Source organism: Lichenostomus cassidix, chromosome 1, assembly GCF_008360975.1.
Source record: "Lichenostomus cassidix isolate B80296 chromosome 1, HeHo_3.0, whole genome shotgun sequence".
Classification (NCBI taxonomy): Eukaryota; Metazoa; Chordata; class Aves; order Passeriformes; family Meliphagidae; genus Lichenostomus; species Lichenostomus cassidix.
The window spans coordinates 209,822-227,182 of NC_139479.1; the positions used below are offsets into that span (position 1 = coordinate 209,822).

Below are 17,361 nucleotides of genomic sequence, written 5' to 3' on the forward strand. Positions count from 1 at the left end.
TTACCAGTGTATGAGCTGAAATGTGTGTGGTGTGGATGGGGTACAGGTGATGTGGGAGCTCAGGTGTGTGGTGCTGGGAGCACAGGTCACAGCACAAGGCAGAAGGGGACACTCTCTGGCTGCTCTTGTCATCTGCTGTGTCCTGGTTCAGTGCTGGTTTGTTCTGGGTCATGTCTCCAGGTACCACTGCAGCAGGTGCTGGGTGTGGGTTTGGTAATCAGTTCAGAACATTAAGTCACCTGGTGGTGACAGGGGCAGATATGGGCTGTGTCTCATGAACACGTGGTTCAGCACTGGTGGCAGCATCTGGGGCTGGCTCTTGGGGTGTCACCTTCATGTGAAAGTGTCTTAAGGCCAAGTCAGATGGGACTTAAAGCAGTGTGGTCTAGTGGAAGGTGTCCCTGCCCATGTCAGGGGGTGGAACTGGATGAGTTTTAAAGGTCCCTCAACCAAAACTGTTCCATGATTCCATGACCTCTGGCTACTTCCAACTGCCCCAGCTGAGCCCCACACCTTTGGCCATGGGCTGGAGCTGTAGCTCTGGGGCTGAACTGTAGCCATGCTTCGTGCTCACTGTTGAAAGAAATCTCAGTGTTTAGGTAAGTTCACACAATTCCCAGTAAATTCAGATTTTCGGGACTCCGTGGCATCCATACCTTCCTTCTTGGTCCTGCCAGAGCTACAGGACTCACGTTTGTGCTGGAAATCAGGGAGCAGCAGAGCACATGGGACCTGGTGTCCAGGGATGACAAGGAGAGTTTCCCGTAGTTTGGGAGGGTCTTACTGGTGTCTCAGTACCAGCAGCTGCCATGAGTGCTCTAGGATTCATTCCCCAGTTACCTTGGGATTGTGGAATATCCTGAATTGGATGGGATGCACAGGGACCATCGGATCCCTGTGCCCAACCAGAGCCCTCCTGGTGTCAAGAAGTATTTCCCAACTCCAGCCTCGGGTGATGTCACTGCCCTGGGCATGGAGGTGCTCCAGTCAGGAGTGTTAAAGGGGAGCACATAGGGCCAGGAGGAAAGGGGGACATGGAACAGGACATGTCAGCCACTCCCTTGGGCCCTGGGGTGCACCTGTGTGAGACCCCGAGCTCCTGAGTAGGGGAAGGGGAATCCCCCAACACTGCTGTGAACCATCCCAGCACCAAAACCACCCCCAAATTGTGGTGCCACCAGCCCAGGCTGTGTCCTGCAGAGAGGACTACAAGAAAGACAAGTTCCATGACTAGCTCCTTCCCAAGTCTGTGTGGTCCAGGACTGAGATGGAGCTGTGGGCAGCAGGAATGTCTTGTGGCTGGGTTACCTGAGTGCTGCTATCCTGAGGGGAGTTACCTGAGCTCTGATATCCTGAGGGGAGTTGCAGCAGGTCCCAAGAGAGGTTTTTTGGTCCTGCTGCAGGATCTGCCCTCCGTTGTTGCAGCTGCACCATCTGTCGGCACTGGTGGGTTTGGGAGCACAGGCCTTGTGAAAGCTGCATTGATGATGTTTCTGTGACAGAGTTGTGCCCTGGGCTATGGTAGGTCCTGTGCCCTCAGCTGACACTGCCTTGAGCTGGCCCAGGCTGACCCCTGCCCAGTGCCAAATGCTACTGGTTTGTCCCTGGGACATGGTGGTGGGGTTGCTGGGGGTCCTGACTCTGGTGACAGGGACACCTTTACCTGTCACACTAGGGGAGTAGTGCTCAGGCTGCTCTGTGCAGTCCTGTATCCCTGAGGAAATTCCCATCCTCATCCTTCCTGTCCCACCTCTCCTCCTGTTCCCAGGACAGCTGTCCCAGGCTGCCTTGGTGGCACTTCCAAAGCTTCCATGCCCATTCCCAGGTGGAGCCAGGGCTCACTCCAGGGGAGCTCTGGGAGTCTTATAGCACTGAGGGTTGTGGTGTTTTTCCCCATGGTTCCCATATGGAAACCCCCAGGGCCAGAACCAATCCACAGGCTGCTTGGAGCCTACATCCTCCTCATGCTAATGCCCAATTATTTGCTCCTTGGGAGATTATCCCAAGCCTTCATCCTGGAGTGATTAGACCTCCTCCTTCACTCCCTTAAGCAGATTTATTTGGCTAATGCACCTCTCCTGTGAATTATCCCAACAAGCCTGTTTTTAATACCAAGCTTGTTTTATTGGGGTGTCAGAGCTGGGGGTGGCCTGTGTCCCTGCTGCCCTGAACCCTGCTGGGAGCTGTGGCTCCCAGTGATGTTCCTACTGCACCTGGCAGAACTGGCACAGGGACAGCTCATGTTAAAAGCTTTCCCTCTTAATCCCTTCCTAATCCCTTCCTTAGCCCTCATGACATGCTCAGAGCTGCTGGATTTGGGGTTTTTTTGGGAAGCAGCTCCCAGCAGTGGCAAGTGGAAGGATCTGTGTCCCCTCAGGGACACCCATTTCCCAGCTCGTGGGTTTTACCTTTTGCCAGAAGTTCACAGAAACTTCAGTGTCAGAGCTGAGGGTCTAACCCCCTTCCAGTGGCAGGAGTGGGGCACTTAGTCCTTTTCCTTCTTTGCTCCAGAGCAGGAACTGCTGGGTTTGGGGCTGCAGGGATGGAGAATGCTGTGGCACAGGGCAAGCCAGCTGGCACATTCCATGTCTCTGGAGACCTTCTGCCTGGCATGGGAGAGTCAGCCTGGCTTGATCTACGGTTTCAGAGATCTCCCTGACGTGGAGAGTCAGCCTGGCACCATCTATGGCTCCAGAGAGCCTCTGCCTGGCACAGGAGAGCCATTGTGGCATAATCCATGGCCCGAGGAGTTGGTGGCTGTTCCATGGCCCTGGCTATGTCCCTCAGCCAACCCCAACTTGCCAGCACAGAGCAAATGTTGCTCAGCCCCTCAATTCCATTAATTGAGAGTTCACTTCATCCGTTCATCCCCCATCCAGCTCTCTTAAGGCTGGTAAATTTTGGAATGAATTCCCCTGTTGGGCAGCTCAGTTATTGTGATTGCCCTTGCTCCAGCTGCCAAAGGCACTCCTCGTACTCTCCCTGCATGTGCCACAAAGTGGGAATTCACCACCCTTGGACTGCCCTTGTCACCTCTGTTTTCAATCCAAAGTTCCCAAATGCAGAGACTGTTGTGGATCTAAGGGGCTTGTGATTCCAAGGTGAAGCTCCCCAGCTCCAGTTTCTCAGGGGTTGAAAGGGACCTTAAAGCCCATCTCATTCCAGCCCCCAGCCATGGCAGGGACACCTCCCACTGTCCCAGACTGCTCCAAGCCCCAGTGTCCAACCTGGCCTTGGACACTGCCAGGGATCCAGGGGCAGCCACAGCTTCTCTGGGAATTCCATCCCAGGGCCTCCCCACCCTGCCAGGGAACAATTCCTTCCCAATATCCCATCTCTCCCTGCCCTCTGGCAGTGGGAAGCCATTCCCTATGTCCTGTCCCTCCATGCCTTGTCCCCAGTCCCTCTCCAGCTCTCCTGGAGCCCCTGCAGGCACGGGGAAAAGGCTCTGAGCTCTCCCTGGATCCTTCTCTTCTCCAGGTGAACACCCCCAACTCTCCCTGCCTGGCCCCAGAGCAGAGGGACTCCAGCCCTGGAGCAGCTCCATGGTCTCCTCTGGGCTCACTCCAGCAGCTCCATGTCCTTTCTGTGCTGGAGAAGACCCAAAAGGGACAGGATTCACCCATCTGCTCAGTCCAGGCAACATCTGCTTCATGGGTCCTCTTTGGCCAGGACCACCCCTTCTCCCCCTGAGGTATCTGGAATGACCCCTGCTTTGGAAGTGTTTGAGGAAGGGTCTGAGGATGGTTTGGACCCCTTGAAGCAGTCACTTACCCAAACTTCCAGCTTGGCTGGCATCTACCCACTGAGTTTTCATGGATTTCCCTCTCTTGGAAGCACCTGCAGCAATTTTTGCCTCAGCCCCGGTTTGGCTGTGGTGGCTCTCCTCTGCTCTCCTTTGGCCATCCAAGCCACCACCTTCCAGCTCCACATCCTGCTGTACCTCTGTCCTGCCAGTGAGGATTCTTTCTTCTGGACTGACAATTCAGCTCTCCATGGTGGCTGTTATGTTGGCTCTTCCCCCAGCAGCTCCAGCAAAAATTAGGTGTCAGGAAATATGAGACGTTAGGAAAAAATAGATACCAGAAAAGAAATCTTTACTGAAAGGGTGCTCAGGCCTTGGCAGGAGCTGCCCAGGGAGGTTTGCAGTCCCCATCCCTGCAGGTGTCCCAGGAAGGCCTGGCTGTGGCACTCAGTGCTCTGGGCTGGGGACAAGGTGGCCATTGGGCACAGCTGGGACTGCATGGGCTGGGAGGGCTTTGCCACCCTTAATGATTCTGTGATTCCTGGTAGCCAAACCCAGGCTATGTTTCCAGTTCTGAGCTCCTGAGTTGCTGCTCTCTTGAGGCACTGAGCACCCCCAGCCCTGTTCTTGCTGGTGCCCCCCTGTCCCTCCTGGCTGTGTGGCTGCTGCTCTGGGTTATCACCAAACTCTCCATGCTGGAGCACCAGCCTGTGCATGTTTCATTATTTCTTGAGGAATTTAATTTGCAAACTCAATTTAATCCATGGATCTGCAGCCACGGGGACGTGCTATGCTGCTGGCTTTCTTGGTCTCAGCGTCCTCGTGGCCAGAGCTCTTTTGTTGAGTTCCTGGGAGACCTTCCTCGTGCTCTCACTGAAGGCCACTGCTGCCACCTCATCCCCTCCTGGCCCCACAGCTGCCCTGCTGATGCACACAGCCCTGGTTCGCTCCCTTCCTGCACCTCTGGGAAGCGATGCTCTATTTTATGTTCCACAGTCACTTCAGGATACTCTGTCCCATGCTTTGGCTCCCAAACCTGTGCTCATCCTTCTGTCAGTGCTGTGGTCACCCCTGGCTTCAGTGTGAAGCTCTCCCTCATCTCCCTGTACTCCTGCAGCTCATCCAGAGTCACCTCCCAGGACTCAAAAAATTCAATATTATGCAAAGGTGAAAGTCTTGTAATTCCCATGATGAATAAAATTTGGGCTTGAACAGCCTTGGAGTACTGTGCTCTAGAGAATGTGTCTCTGCCCACAGCAGGGGGTGGGACTGGAGGAGCTTTAAGGTCCCTCCCAACCCAAATCATTCTCATATGTGATTAGAACGCTTAAGGTCCCATAGTGGGAATTGCTAAGTGCTTCCTGAGGCAGACAGGGGACAATATCCATAATCTGGGGACAATATCCATCATCTCCTGGGGACAACATCCTCTCTCAGGTATTGCTCAAGACAGTGCAGCAGGGTCAGGTCCTCAAGGGTTTTTTCCATCATCCCACAATATCCTGCTCCATCTGACAGGGACTCAGCCCTTCAGGATGGGAAAGGGCCTGCTGAGGTCCCTGTGAGCTCTTCACTCATACCAGACCACAGATGGAGCACATTGGCTCCAGCAAAGTGTGGTTCAGACCCATTCTGCACTGGATGGCCTCTGAGGGCAGCTCCTGACCCTGTCCCCAGCCTGTGTGCACACAGAGCTGCAGCATTCCATGGGGACCCAGCCCCAAGCCCAGCTCCAGGCACTGAATTCCCAGACTGTGACAGTGACAACGTGCTGGGCTCCCTGCTGGAGCTGCTTCCTGGCTGGAAATCCCAGTTCCCCAGCCTGGGCTGTCACTTTCCAGCCCTGTCCCACACCATGTCATGGCCCCGTGGTCAGTCAGAGTCTCCCTCACTCTCTTTTTTCTCCATTATTTCTCCAGAATTTGACCAGGCTGTTTGTCCTACTCCATCTCCAGCCCTGTGGGGATGCTTTAGCTCCAGGAGTGCAGGGACTGATGCTGCCACAGTGCCCTGATGGGATTAGACATGGAGTGATGGATGTTCCAGCACAACCTGTGTGAGAAATGAGCCTGTATTTCCTGAACGGGGCAGGGAAGACCCTGGGACCCTCAGGGACAGGCATGGGGACAGAGGAGGCAGAGGAGGAGGAGCAGGGGTGGCACTGGGGACTGGAGACACCTGATACAAACCTGTGAAGAGGAGCTGCTGCCAAATGTCCTGGCAATTGATACCTGTTGGGGAAAGATCCATGGCTTTGGAAGAGAAAACGACTAAAAGTGACAGTTCTGGTGTCACCAGTGTGGGCACCATGACCACCGTGGGTTGGAGGACGCTGCCAGGGTTACTGTGCCCCTCCAGGTCCTTACCTGCCTCATTCAAAATGAGGATGTGCTGGAAAATTCCCTCATCAGAGAGCAGCACGGGCAGAACCAGCAGGGGGACCTGCGGGTTCCATGGGGCGTTCAGGGTGTGGCAGCCCCTGCCCAGGAGCCTGGGCACAGGTTTGATGTCCCTCTCCCAGCTGTCCCTCGGCCAGCTCCAGTGTCCGACTGTTCCCTGTCTGGGGGTCTCTGTCCCTGTCTGAGCCACGTTCCTGTGGCACCCAACGCCCCCAGGGGACTTCTTGTGATGGGGCAGAGCAGACCTGACCCCATGTTCACCCCACTGCTGTGCTCTGCTCCAGCACCAGCAGCCTTATCCCACCTGCTCACCTGGAGAGTCCCCACGCCAGGCAGGAGGTCCTACCTGCAGGCTGTGACAGCCCAGAGCCACAGGGGTTTCCATCGTGGAATTGCTGTTTATCTGAGCTCTGGGAAGCTGCTGCCCATGCCCTGTGTCAGGCAGACCAGGATGGCTGTCACTGCAGCATGAGTCAGGAGAGTAATTACATGTAATCATGTGTAATTATGTGTAATTCTATGTCATTCTGTGTAATTCTTTGCCATTTTTGGTGTGCAGTGACAATATTTGCTGTGGTGGGTTCAGCCTGTGCTGAGTCAGCCTTTCCCCAGTGAGCTTTCCCATGGGGTTTGCTCAGCTTGCTATGGCTGGACCTGCAGACCTTCACATCCCCCTCTCCTTGCTGCTACCACACACCCCCCCCTTTATGTGTGTGACATTAGGGGACATGGTCAGTGGTGGCCTTGGCAGAGCTGGGAGAGCGGCTGGACTCGATGGCCTCAGAGGGTGGCTGATTAGGGGAGTGACTGGTCAAAGGTTGGACCTGATGATCTTGAAGGTCTTTTCCACCCTCAGTGATCCTGGGATTCGGGGGGTTCCAGGTGGGGCAGCAGCTCCTGTGGCTGCTGCAGCCACTGCTCAGGTGGAGCTCTGCCCACCCTGTGCCTTGGTTTTGGGGGTCCTGTTGCCTGTGCTGTTCCTGTAGCCCTCACACTGCTGCTCTGCTGCTCAGGGCAGAGAGGGCAGTTAATTGAAATAATTAATTAGCTAGATAATTAATTGCACGCTGCTTCTGCCCGAGGCAGCTAGTTATCTAGTTATTTAATTATTTAGCTATTTAGTTATTGAATTGTTTAGTTGTTTAATTATTTATTTATTGTGCAAATTCATTACCTCAAAATCAGGAGTAGCATCAGCCCAGTCTGCCTGGCTCAGCTGAATCCCTGCAGATGGGCTTGTCCAGTCCAGACCATTTTTCTGTGCTCAAGTGCAGTGAGGAAGGAGGGGGATTGTCCCTCTGTGCATGCTGCAGGCACTGGGAGGAAAAGGGTCTGTGACTAAATAAAAATGATTAAAAGGTCCTTAGCAACAACAGTGGAGCAGCTGTGACTGCCCAGGCTGTGGTGGGAGCTGTGGAGCTCAGCCTGGGAAAGCAGCAGGTGAGGAGCTTGGGGCAGGGAGTGTGGCCATGCTGAGCAGTGCTGTCCTTGCTGTTGGTCTGTCTGTGTCACTCCTGTCACTCCAGCCCGGGGGATGAGCAGCTCAGTGGCTCTTGGCACCGGGATGGGGCAGAGTGAATCGTGGAAAGGTTTGGGCTGGGAGAGACCTTAAAGCTAATTTTGTTCCACCCCCTTGCAATGGGCAACACCTTCCACTGCCCCAGGTTGCTCCAAGCCCTCTCCAGCCTGGCCTTGGACACTTTGGCCTCTTCTCCTTACAGCTTTTCTGAGACCAGATCCTGCTCCAGCCATGGTGCAAATGTCCCTTACCCTGAGGGGACAGGGGGGCTTGGTGAGGAGCTGCCTCAGGGCACACCAAGGACACTCTTCAGGTCCTGGAGGACAGATGGGGCTCGTGTCCCACTCTGTGCCAGGCTGCAGAGCATCCTTGACCCCTCCTGCTTGGTCCTCCTCCACAGCAACCAGCCAGAACCCCCACAGAACCCCCAGCACTGGCTGCCCAGTGCCTGCAGGGTCTGGCCCTGGGTGAAGGTGTCACCAGCCTCCCCCCACACCAGGTGATGCCACCACGAGCCCGGGGTGATGATACCACAATCCTGGATGATGCCACCATGAGCCTTGTGGAGCTGCCTGGCTGCAAGGACCATTTCTTGCCTCACAGGGACCTCTAGAGTCACTCTCCCAAAGTCCCAGCATTTCCCGCCTTGAGAATATATACGAGTGGTGATGTCCATGTCTCATCTCTCCTGCACAGGCTGGAGCTTCCCAAGGAGCTCTCCAGGCTCCTCTTCCTCCTGCCAACCCCAGAGAGTCCCCTCTGTGTACCCCAGCTCTGGGGACAGCAGGGGCATCTTACTCCTGCCAGTGACACCCTCTATTTCTGGGACTCCATCCTTGCTCAGCCCCTGCCATGCTGGATCTGGGCTCCTGTTCAACCCCCATGAGGGTTCTGGCCCCCCGAAGCCTCTTGGCAGCAGTGCTGGTGTGGGTGGGATGGGATGCTGCTTGTGGTGGGGCAGGGCTGTGCAGGGTGTCTCTGGTCCCGCTCTGGGGTGTCTGTGGCATGGGTGCAGAGAGGCAGCTGGGAATCAGCCCAAGGTGGGAAGAGTCTGTGGCAGGAAGGAAGCCTGGAGCTCCTTGTGCAAGGCCTGTGTTTGAGGCACAGCAGCAGCACATCATCAGTTCCACAGAATGACAGAATCACTAAGCTTGAAGAGAACATCCAAAATAATTGAGTCCAGCCTTCAACTAAAAATTTTCCCATACAGCTCCTGCTCTGCCAGGACACAGAGGCTCAGTGCTAGCAGCAGGGATGGGCATTGGCTCTGCTGCAGGAAGAAACACAGCTCACCCTGGAGGGAGCCCAGCCTGCCTCAGAGAGCTCAGAACATCGTTCAAATCCCTTCCTGGAGCCAAAGAAAGGGGAATCCAATCCAAATGCTACACTTTGAGATGCATGAGGTGTCAGAGGAGAGACAACACCAATATTTCTAATTGCATGGCTCCTGTTGAACATTTCCACAGCTGCTGCAGGTGTGATGGTGCCTTGTCAGAGGGTTGTTGACCTTCCTGGATCCAGGATCCTTCTGCAAGATTAGAACCTCCCTCACCTGCTTCCTTGTTACCCCAGGAGCTGTGGAGAGGCATTCTCTGTCTCTGGGGGAGGAGGGAGATGTGTCTCAGGGTAAAGGACTGATGGGAAAGGAGGGGTTGGGACTGTGATCAATGTCGCTGGGTGGGGAAGGAGACTGCTCAATATTGCCTTTGCTGACAATATTTTTTTGGACTTGATGATCGTGGAGGTCACACAATCACAGAATCAGGAATCCCAGCATGGTTTTGGTTGGAAGGAACCTTAAAGCCCATCCAGTGCCACCCCAGCCATGGCAGGGACACCTTCCACTGTCCCAGGCTGCTCCAAGCCCCAATGTCCAACCTGGCCTTGGACACTGCCAGGGATCCAGGGGCAGCCACAGCTTCTCTGGGCACCCTGGGCCAGGGTCTCACCACACTCACAAGGAAGAATTTCGTCCTAATCGTGAGTTTGTAGATTGTTGATTTGATCAATGACCTTCAGGTAATAGTCACAGCAGTAGATCATTGCCCACGGGTTGAGGTTGGGTGGCAGAGGGTCCTCTCCCACCTGGCAACATGAGGGGACTTTTTTGGGACGTTCCAGCAGTGGAATGATGAAATTGTCACCTGTTGCAGATAAAACACTCTCAGACATCCGTGATGCTCTGGATCCTGGGAGGATCAGGCAGGCTGTGCCCATCCTGCTCGGGTTCTCACCAGCCCGGCCCGGTGCCCGGCAGGGAGAGAGGAAAATCACTTGCAATGCAAATGGTAGAAAAGCAGGAAATGCCTCACCCGGGAGTGTTAACTGCTGTTAATGGTTAATGCACGGGCAATTTAAACCTCCCCAGGTCCGGGGGCCGATGCTCCCTCTGAGGTGTGGGAGAGGGAAGGATCGATGTCATCATCCCTGGCAGCACAGAGGTTTGGGCTCCCCTGAGCTCTGCAGTGCCCGGGGCTGTGGTTCTTCTTCCCGCTTCGGGGCTGGCGCTTGGTGAGTCATTTCATATCAGACGCTGGGGTTTGGGGCAGTGATTCTGTTTGAAAAGACTTACAGGAAAGAAAGTGGCATGCGAGAGGAATAGATTTCCATACTGCTGGGAAGTGGAGGTGGGAAGTCTTGCTGATCTGCTTTGTAGCCCACACACAGTAACATCGGCTGACGGTGGAGCCTGGGAACCCTCCCAGGCAGATTTAATCCCCTGTTCTACACCCAGACTGGCTCAATTCACCTGGGTGACGTGGGTTTGCAAGTGGAAGAGGCGACTGGATAAATATTTGCGATGAGCTGTAGGTCTTTTCTGTACTGAGCCATGTTTTCAGTGGACTTTTAGTTCAGGGAGGCTGAGAATCCTTAATGGAAGTGCTTAGAAATGCAAACACGTCTGACTTGGGTACCTGCTGTTTGCAATGAAAGTGAATCAGGCTGCAAGCAGGGAAGGTTTATCTTTAGTCTGAATCCAATTGGTTTTCCTCTATCCCAGCTCTGGCCCGGAGTTTTTCTGATGTATGATGGAGTTTACACAGGGAATGGGGGCTGGGGGTAAGATGGCTTGTTTGCATTATTCAGATCTTCAAAAATACCCTCAGGCTGATCAGTCATGGGACAGTGCTCCCAGCCTGGGGACAGTGCTCCCAGCTCAGGCTGTCCCGGCACTTCAGGAACTGGGAAAACTGAGCTCCGAGGCTGGAACGGTGCCAGGGGCTGAGCATCAGTGCAGAACTCAGCATTTGGGGTGTCTCTCTGGGGTATTTCTGCTTTGGGCCAGAATTTCTTCGTCCAAGGGTCACTCTGTGCACTATGGTTCACCATGTCTTTGCCCCTCCTCATGAAGGAGTGGAAAAGGTATGAAGGAAAAGGCAGGAAAAGAAAGGTCTCCCTGTGTTCTGGAGCCAGGCTGGGAGAGCTGGGGTGTTCAGACTGGAGAAGGCTCCATGGTGACCTTGGAGCCCCTTCCAGTGCCTAAAGGGGTTCCAAGAGACAAGTCTGAGGGGTGGCACAGCCCTCAGAGGTGCAGTTGGATGTCAGTCACATCCCAGACACTGCCCAGCACTGATACTGGGGAAGGGTTTATTCCTGTATTTGTGGTTTTACAAGGAACTCTCAGTCACTGGTCTGAGCAGGGTGAGAAACTGTCATTTCACCTCCCTAGAGGAACCTGGAGTCCCACCACAGGCACAGCTCTGTGTGCTCACAGATGGAGCCCCTGACAGCAACAAGGCTGAGGGTGACTTTTATGACTATTTTTATGACTTTTACAAGGCTTATGTGAGAGTGGATAAAGCAGAGCTGGAAAAAGGCCTGAGCTGTTTCGCAGTGGCAATGGAGGGATGGAGATGTTTTCCTTACAGACACACTTTGCAGGACTGACAGACCAAACAGGACTCTTTGTACAAAACACAGCAAGGGAACCCCTTAGGGTGGAAGGCAGGATGTGTCATGATTTGCAACATCTGTCAGGGGCTGTGGGTAAATCCAGGCTCACCAGGTGTGGCGTATCCCTTCTCTTTCTTGCACAGAGCTGAGTCAGACTGGCCCTGAGCGCGGACACACCATGTACGAGCTCAACGACAGCAGCTTTGACCCCATCACCTTTGTCCTGACAGGCATCCCGGGCATGGAGGAGTCCCACATCTGGATCTCTGTCCCCTTCTGCCTGATGTACCTCACCGCGGTGTTTAGCAACCTGGTCCTTCTGTTTGTCATCACCACGGACCGGAGCCTCCACGAGCCCATGTACCTCTTCCTCGCCATGCTGGCTCTCTCTGACCTCATGCTGTCCACCACGACGGTGCCCAAAATGCTGGCGATCTTCTGGTTCAGTGCCAGGGAGATCTCCTTCGATGCCTGCATCACACAGATGTTCTTCACCCACTTCAGCTTCATTGTGGAATCCTCTGTCCTGCTGGCCATGGCCTTTGACCGCTACGTGGCCGTGTGTGACCCGCTGCGCTACACGTCCATCCTGACTCCCTCGGTGATCGCCAAGATCGCCGCCACCGCCATCGCCCGCGCCTTCTGCATCATGTTCCCAGCCATCTTCCTGCTCAAGAGGCTGCCATACTGCGGGCACAACGTGATGCCCCACACCTACTGCGAGCACATGGGCATCGCCCGCCTGGCCTGCGCCGACATCAGGGCCAACGTGTGGTACGGCCTGACGACGGCGCTGCTCTCCTCGGGCCTGGATGTGGTGCTCATTGCTGTCTCCTACGTGCTCATCCTCAGGGCAGTGTTTCGGCTGCCATCCCGGGAGGCTCGTCTCAAAACCCTCAGCACCTGCGGCTCCCACCTCTGTGTGATCCTCATGTTCTACGTGCCTGCCTTCTTCTCCTTCCTCACGCATCGCTTCGGCCACCACATCCCAAGTCACGTCCACATCCTCCTGGCCAACCTCTATGTCGTGGTCCCGCCCATGCTCAACCCCATTGTCTACGGGGTGAGGACCAGGCAGATCCGGGAGCGTGTCACCCGCCTCCTGTGCCCCACAGGGGGCTGTCCCTGCCCCGGCTGGGGCGGCAGGTGCTGAGCAGAGGGAAGGGGATGTGGGATGGGGTCTGGAAAAGGGTCTGGAAAGCAGCACCAAAGGCTGCAGCACTTCTTGGTCTGGAACAACAGGTTTGCTCGCCCAGGGGATTCAAGGGAAGCCGAAGGTGGTGCAATTTCTGGAAAGGTAGGTTTGGGTCATCAGCATCTTCACTGCTGCTGGTTTCTCCTGAAGTCACTTCCCCTGAATTTCCCTCAGTGGCAGAGACTGGGCAGGTTCAGCTGAGAGGCATCAAGGCTCTTACACCTGCTGGCTCACGGTCACCTGCTACAGTTGGTTGTGTTTGCTGTCCTACAGCTTCATTTCTGCCTGTTCCTTCACCTGTTCTCACAGTGTCCAGACCATGAACACCATTTTGATTACCAGACCAGAGCATGGCACACCAGCTATGGCTGGATGGACAACACACTGCTCACCATGGCACAGAGGTGATATGTCCTCCTGTCCTTGTCCCTGGTGGACCCCGGCACCGCTTGCTGCTGAAGCTGTTTCCCTGCTGAAGTGGTCTGGGAGGTTGAGAAAGGCTTTATTGTCCTGTGTTTGAGGGAAACATTTCCCAAACCCAAATCCAAGCCTCTAGAGTGGTGTGTAAATGGACAATGGTCTCCTACATTCACCACATCCCACAGGGATGTTTTCTGTCTGTGGAGCAGCACTCAGTCTGAAGCACATTGCACCTCGAGGTCCTTCTCTGTCCATGTGCTGGCTGATAAACCACTGGTTTTGTCGCTGGATATTTGATTCATCCTATAACACCAAAAGAGCTTTGTTGGATTTTCCTTGTTCCCCTCGTTGGTGGATGCAGCAGTTGAGTCAGTAACACCTTATTCTACCTGAGGGCAGTGGCACCCTGGCTCAGGTGGTTGTCAGCAGGGGTGCAGGTGTGAAAGGTGAGCACTTGGCATCACTGGAGGAGCAGCAAGGACAACCTGTGTGTCTGGAATACAGTCTGAATCCCAGAATCACTGAGGTTGGAAAAGACCTCCCAGATTATCGAGTCCAACCTGTGCCCCATCCCCACCCTGTCACCCAGCCCAGAGCACTGAGTGCTGTGTTGGGCACTGTTCCCAGGGAACAGGGACAGGAGGAGAGGGAACAGCCTCAGGCTGGGCCAGGGGAGGCTCAGCTTGGCCAGCAGCAGGAATTTCTGCATGGAAAGGGTGCTCAGGCCTTGGCAGGAGCTGCCCAGGGAGCTTTGCAGTCCCCATCCCTGCAGGTGTCCCAGGAAGGCCTGGCTGTGGCACTCAGTGCTCTGGGCTGGGGACAAGGTGCCCATTGGGCACAGCTGGGAAGGCTTTTCCAGCCTCAGGGATCCTGGAATTATGTGACAAATGCTTGCTTCTCCTCTCTGCATTCCCTGCTGTGAGCTGTTTCTCTCTTACCCACCACTCTGAGTAACAGGGTCCTGAGCACTTTCTGGTCCCAGCTGAGCTCAGGGGTTTGCTGGGGTCTGGCCAGTACAGCTCTGCTTCAGGCAGCAACTAGAGGGTTTTGGTTGTGGTGATTAGGGAGCCCTTTCTGGAGGCTCCACAGCTCAGCTCTCACAGCAATGCCAGCAGTGGAATGCTCTGACCCTGTGCCACCAGTGTGACCCCACGAACGGTCCGGTGTGTTCCTGATGTTACCATGAGATGGAGCAGATCAGCCATTTCTGCAGAATGTCCTGTTGCCCTGACTGTGAGGGCAGCCAGCACTCACCAGTCCCACACCTGACTGGGCTGCAAAGCTCTGCCCATGGTGGGGAAACCACTGCTGCACACCTGGACTTGAGAGGTGTCTCCTTCAGAGGGGGTGGTGATCCCAGAGGTGCTGGGGAATGGCTCTCCCAGGATCTGGACTCCATTAAATGCTGTGCCCTGCATCAGGGCGGGAGCTGTCAGATCACTCTGGCTGGGACTGATCAAACCCAATGCTCCCGATGGAGAGCAGGAGCCATGGGTGCTCTCTGGGACCAGGTGAGCTCAGACCTGAACAACACAGGAGGTGAGATCAACACAGCAACCCAACCAGCAAACTCTGCTCCAGCCATACCAGTAATGCTGCCACGACTTTAAAGAAAAGGGGAAGAGAGAGATTCATGATTTGAGATCAGAACCCCCCAAAAGTTGTTCACTTTTGTGACACATTTCTCCTTTTCTATGTTTTATTTTCCTCTGATTTGATCAAAGGTGGCACCCTGCAACAGGCACAGGGGAAATGAAAGTCTGTTCATTAAAGGCTGTTTGTCTACCAGTGGAGATAACGGAGCTGGGTACAAAAGCTGCTCGTGTCACTGGGTTTTTTAATGTCCTCAGAACATTCGTGTTTGCGTTGGCTTTCTTAGCAAAAAAAAAGAGTGTTTGCACAGAGCAGCCGCGTGATTTCTGATAGGAGATGGAGCTGTGAGAAGGAAAATGTGTCAGGAGAGCGCGTTGCTGTCGGCAGCTCTGAGAACAATTGAGCTGCACCTGGATGTGTCAATATATGGGCTTGGAGCAATAATGGAAGGGGTCCCTGCCCATGGCAGGGGTGGAATGAGATGAGCTCTAAGATCCCTTCCAGCCCAAACTGTTCTCTGTCTCCATGATTCTGTGGATCTGTCTGCTCCTCGGGGCTTCCCAGAATAGTTTTGTATGATGGAGGAATGTCTCAGGTGAGAGACCCCAAGGCAAGGAGGCAGTTTTAAACTCACTGCTCTGCTCCTCGGGTGGATGTGGTGGCCAGGTCAGGAGCAAATTACCCAGGGAAATGTCCCCAAGTCAATGAATCACCAGCTGGGCCATTCCTGGCCAGGGGCCCGTGCCTAATGGGGCATTAGCCAGCCGAGCAGGGAGATTTATAATTCAAAGTGGTTAAAATGTGAGCTTAATAACTCACATGGGGTGGGAAACCACAGCACCTTCCCTTCACATTTTTTTTCCAAATCTGGAGACACTCATTCTTTTTTTATCTCAGTTCATGGGTTTTGTAAGTGTGTTTGAATTACAAAGATCTTTGGCTGGTAGGAAGGAAGGGAAGGAGGAAGGTTCCCTGCCTGTGACACGGAGTTAGAATGAGATGAGCTTTAAGGTCCCCCCCAGCCCCAACCATTCCATGATTTCATGATTCTATAATTTCAACTGGTGTTTCTCCTACATAGCACATGCAAGAAGCAATGAAATCTCAAAAATCTTTGGGGGATGAGTGGAAGCCACTGAGAAACACTTCTGTGCCCTTGGTGAATGTTTCTGTACATGGGGAAGGATCTTAGCCTGCAGCTGGAGTGGAGATGGAGCCTCAGGTTTGTGCCAAGTCGAGCTCTTGGAGTGCATTTGAAAGGAGAACGCTCTGCAGTGTGTGATTGCTTTGCTGCACAGACAGGGACAAGCTTGGCTTTCATCACAGACAAAGCCTCGAGTGTGCCAGGTTCAAGTGCCCCATTTGCACTCAGGTTTATTGCTCTTCAGGACAGTGGGGCTTTGTTAACTGTCCTTCCTCTGCAGAGCTCTGGGTTCAATGAGAGCAGTGAAGCTCCATGATTTTCCTTCTCTCACTTCCCTCATCACTGTCTGGGCAAATGGCAGGATAGAGGCTCCTTGGGGAGGATGGAGAGGGGAGAGGAGGGAGGTCACCCTCAATGGTAATGAGCAGCTGGATGCCTGGAGCTCACCTGGGATGGATGAGGAGGCCACTGAGAGCTCATGGGTCAGGATGCCTCATCCCTGGAAGTGTTCCAGGTCAGGCTGGATGGAGCTTGGAGCAGCCTGATCCAATGGAAGGTGACCCTGCCCATGGCAGGGAGTGGAACAGGATGATTCTATGATTTTGTGAAATGTTAATTTAATAAAAGTCCCACTTCACAGACAGGCAGATAATAAACAGCACCACCTCCTTGGACTGTCCTGCCTGAAATGAGATGGTGACAGCCTTCAAGTGGGAGGTTTTGGGTGACTGGTTTGACCTCATGGATTAGAGATTCCTACTGGTCCCAAAGGCCCCTAACAGCTCCCTGAAGGGTCGTGGCAGTCAGGAAGCTGCTGACTGCAGTTCCCCTGCCCTTCACTGCACAGCCTGCTGAGGGTCTCTGCAGGTTTCCAGGAGGTCCAATTCTAGGGGTCCAATAACATCAGAAATGGGATAAAATCAGCTAAGAAGTAGGCAGCAGGAATGCCTGCTGATCTCTAGCTCAGAGCTCACAATTTCCTGTCACTGTGGTTCCCAAAACCTTAAAACAGTTCCAGGTCCTAAAGCACTTCCAGCCTGGGCAAGGACAGGGGCAGAGCTCACACCCTGATGGACTGCCAGCCCAAGCTGGCCCAGGCACAGCCATGGGAACCTCCTTGGGATCCAGGATCAGGAAATGAATTGTGCAGGAGTGACTGTGGTGCAGGGTGGTGAGTGATGGGGTGGTGGGGGTTCACTGAGGTTCCTTCAGGGGCAGCCTGAAGGGCAGCTACAATTAGCATAGTTAATTAGTGCATTAGTAGGAAATACCCAGGGAAAGGAACTGGTGACATGCCTAGTGCCCTTTGCCACATACTGAGGTGTGAACCCAAGGCGCCCCTGCCCTGTGGTGCCCCAGGGCACTGCTGGACCAGCTGTAAGCACAGGCTGGGTCTGTCCCATGGCTGAGGTGTGTCCCATGGCTGTGTCTGTCCCATGGCTGTGTCTGTCC

The 17,361-nt window shown here is 54.3% G+C and overlaps 1 protein-coding gene across 1 annotated transcript; it reads left to right on the forward strand.

Annotated features, from left to right (window-relative positions):
* The first annotated feature begins 11,704 nt into the window (after positions 1-11,704).
* On the forward strand, positions 11,705-13,462 carry LOC146443989 (olfactory receptor 52B2-like). Its single transcript, XM_085067891.1, has one exon. The coding sequence runs from the start codon at positions 11,736-11,738 to the stop codon at positions 12,708-12,710; it is 975 nt and encodes a 324-aa protein (XP_084924017.1). The 5' UTR covers positions 11,705-11,735; the 3' UTR covers positions 12,711-13,462.
* The last annotated feature ends 3,899 nt before the right edge of the window (positions 13,463-17,361 follow it).

Bases quoted from the DNA above. Each gene is read 5' to 3' on its own strand.
- LOC146443989 (XM_085067891.1), top strand. From the start codon at position 11,736: ATGTACGAGCTCAACGACAGCAGCTTTGACCCCATCACCTTTGTCCTG.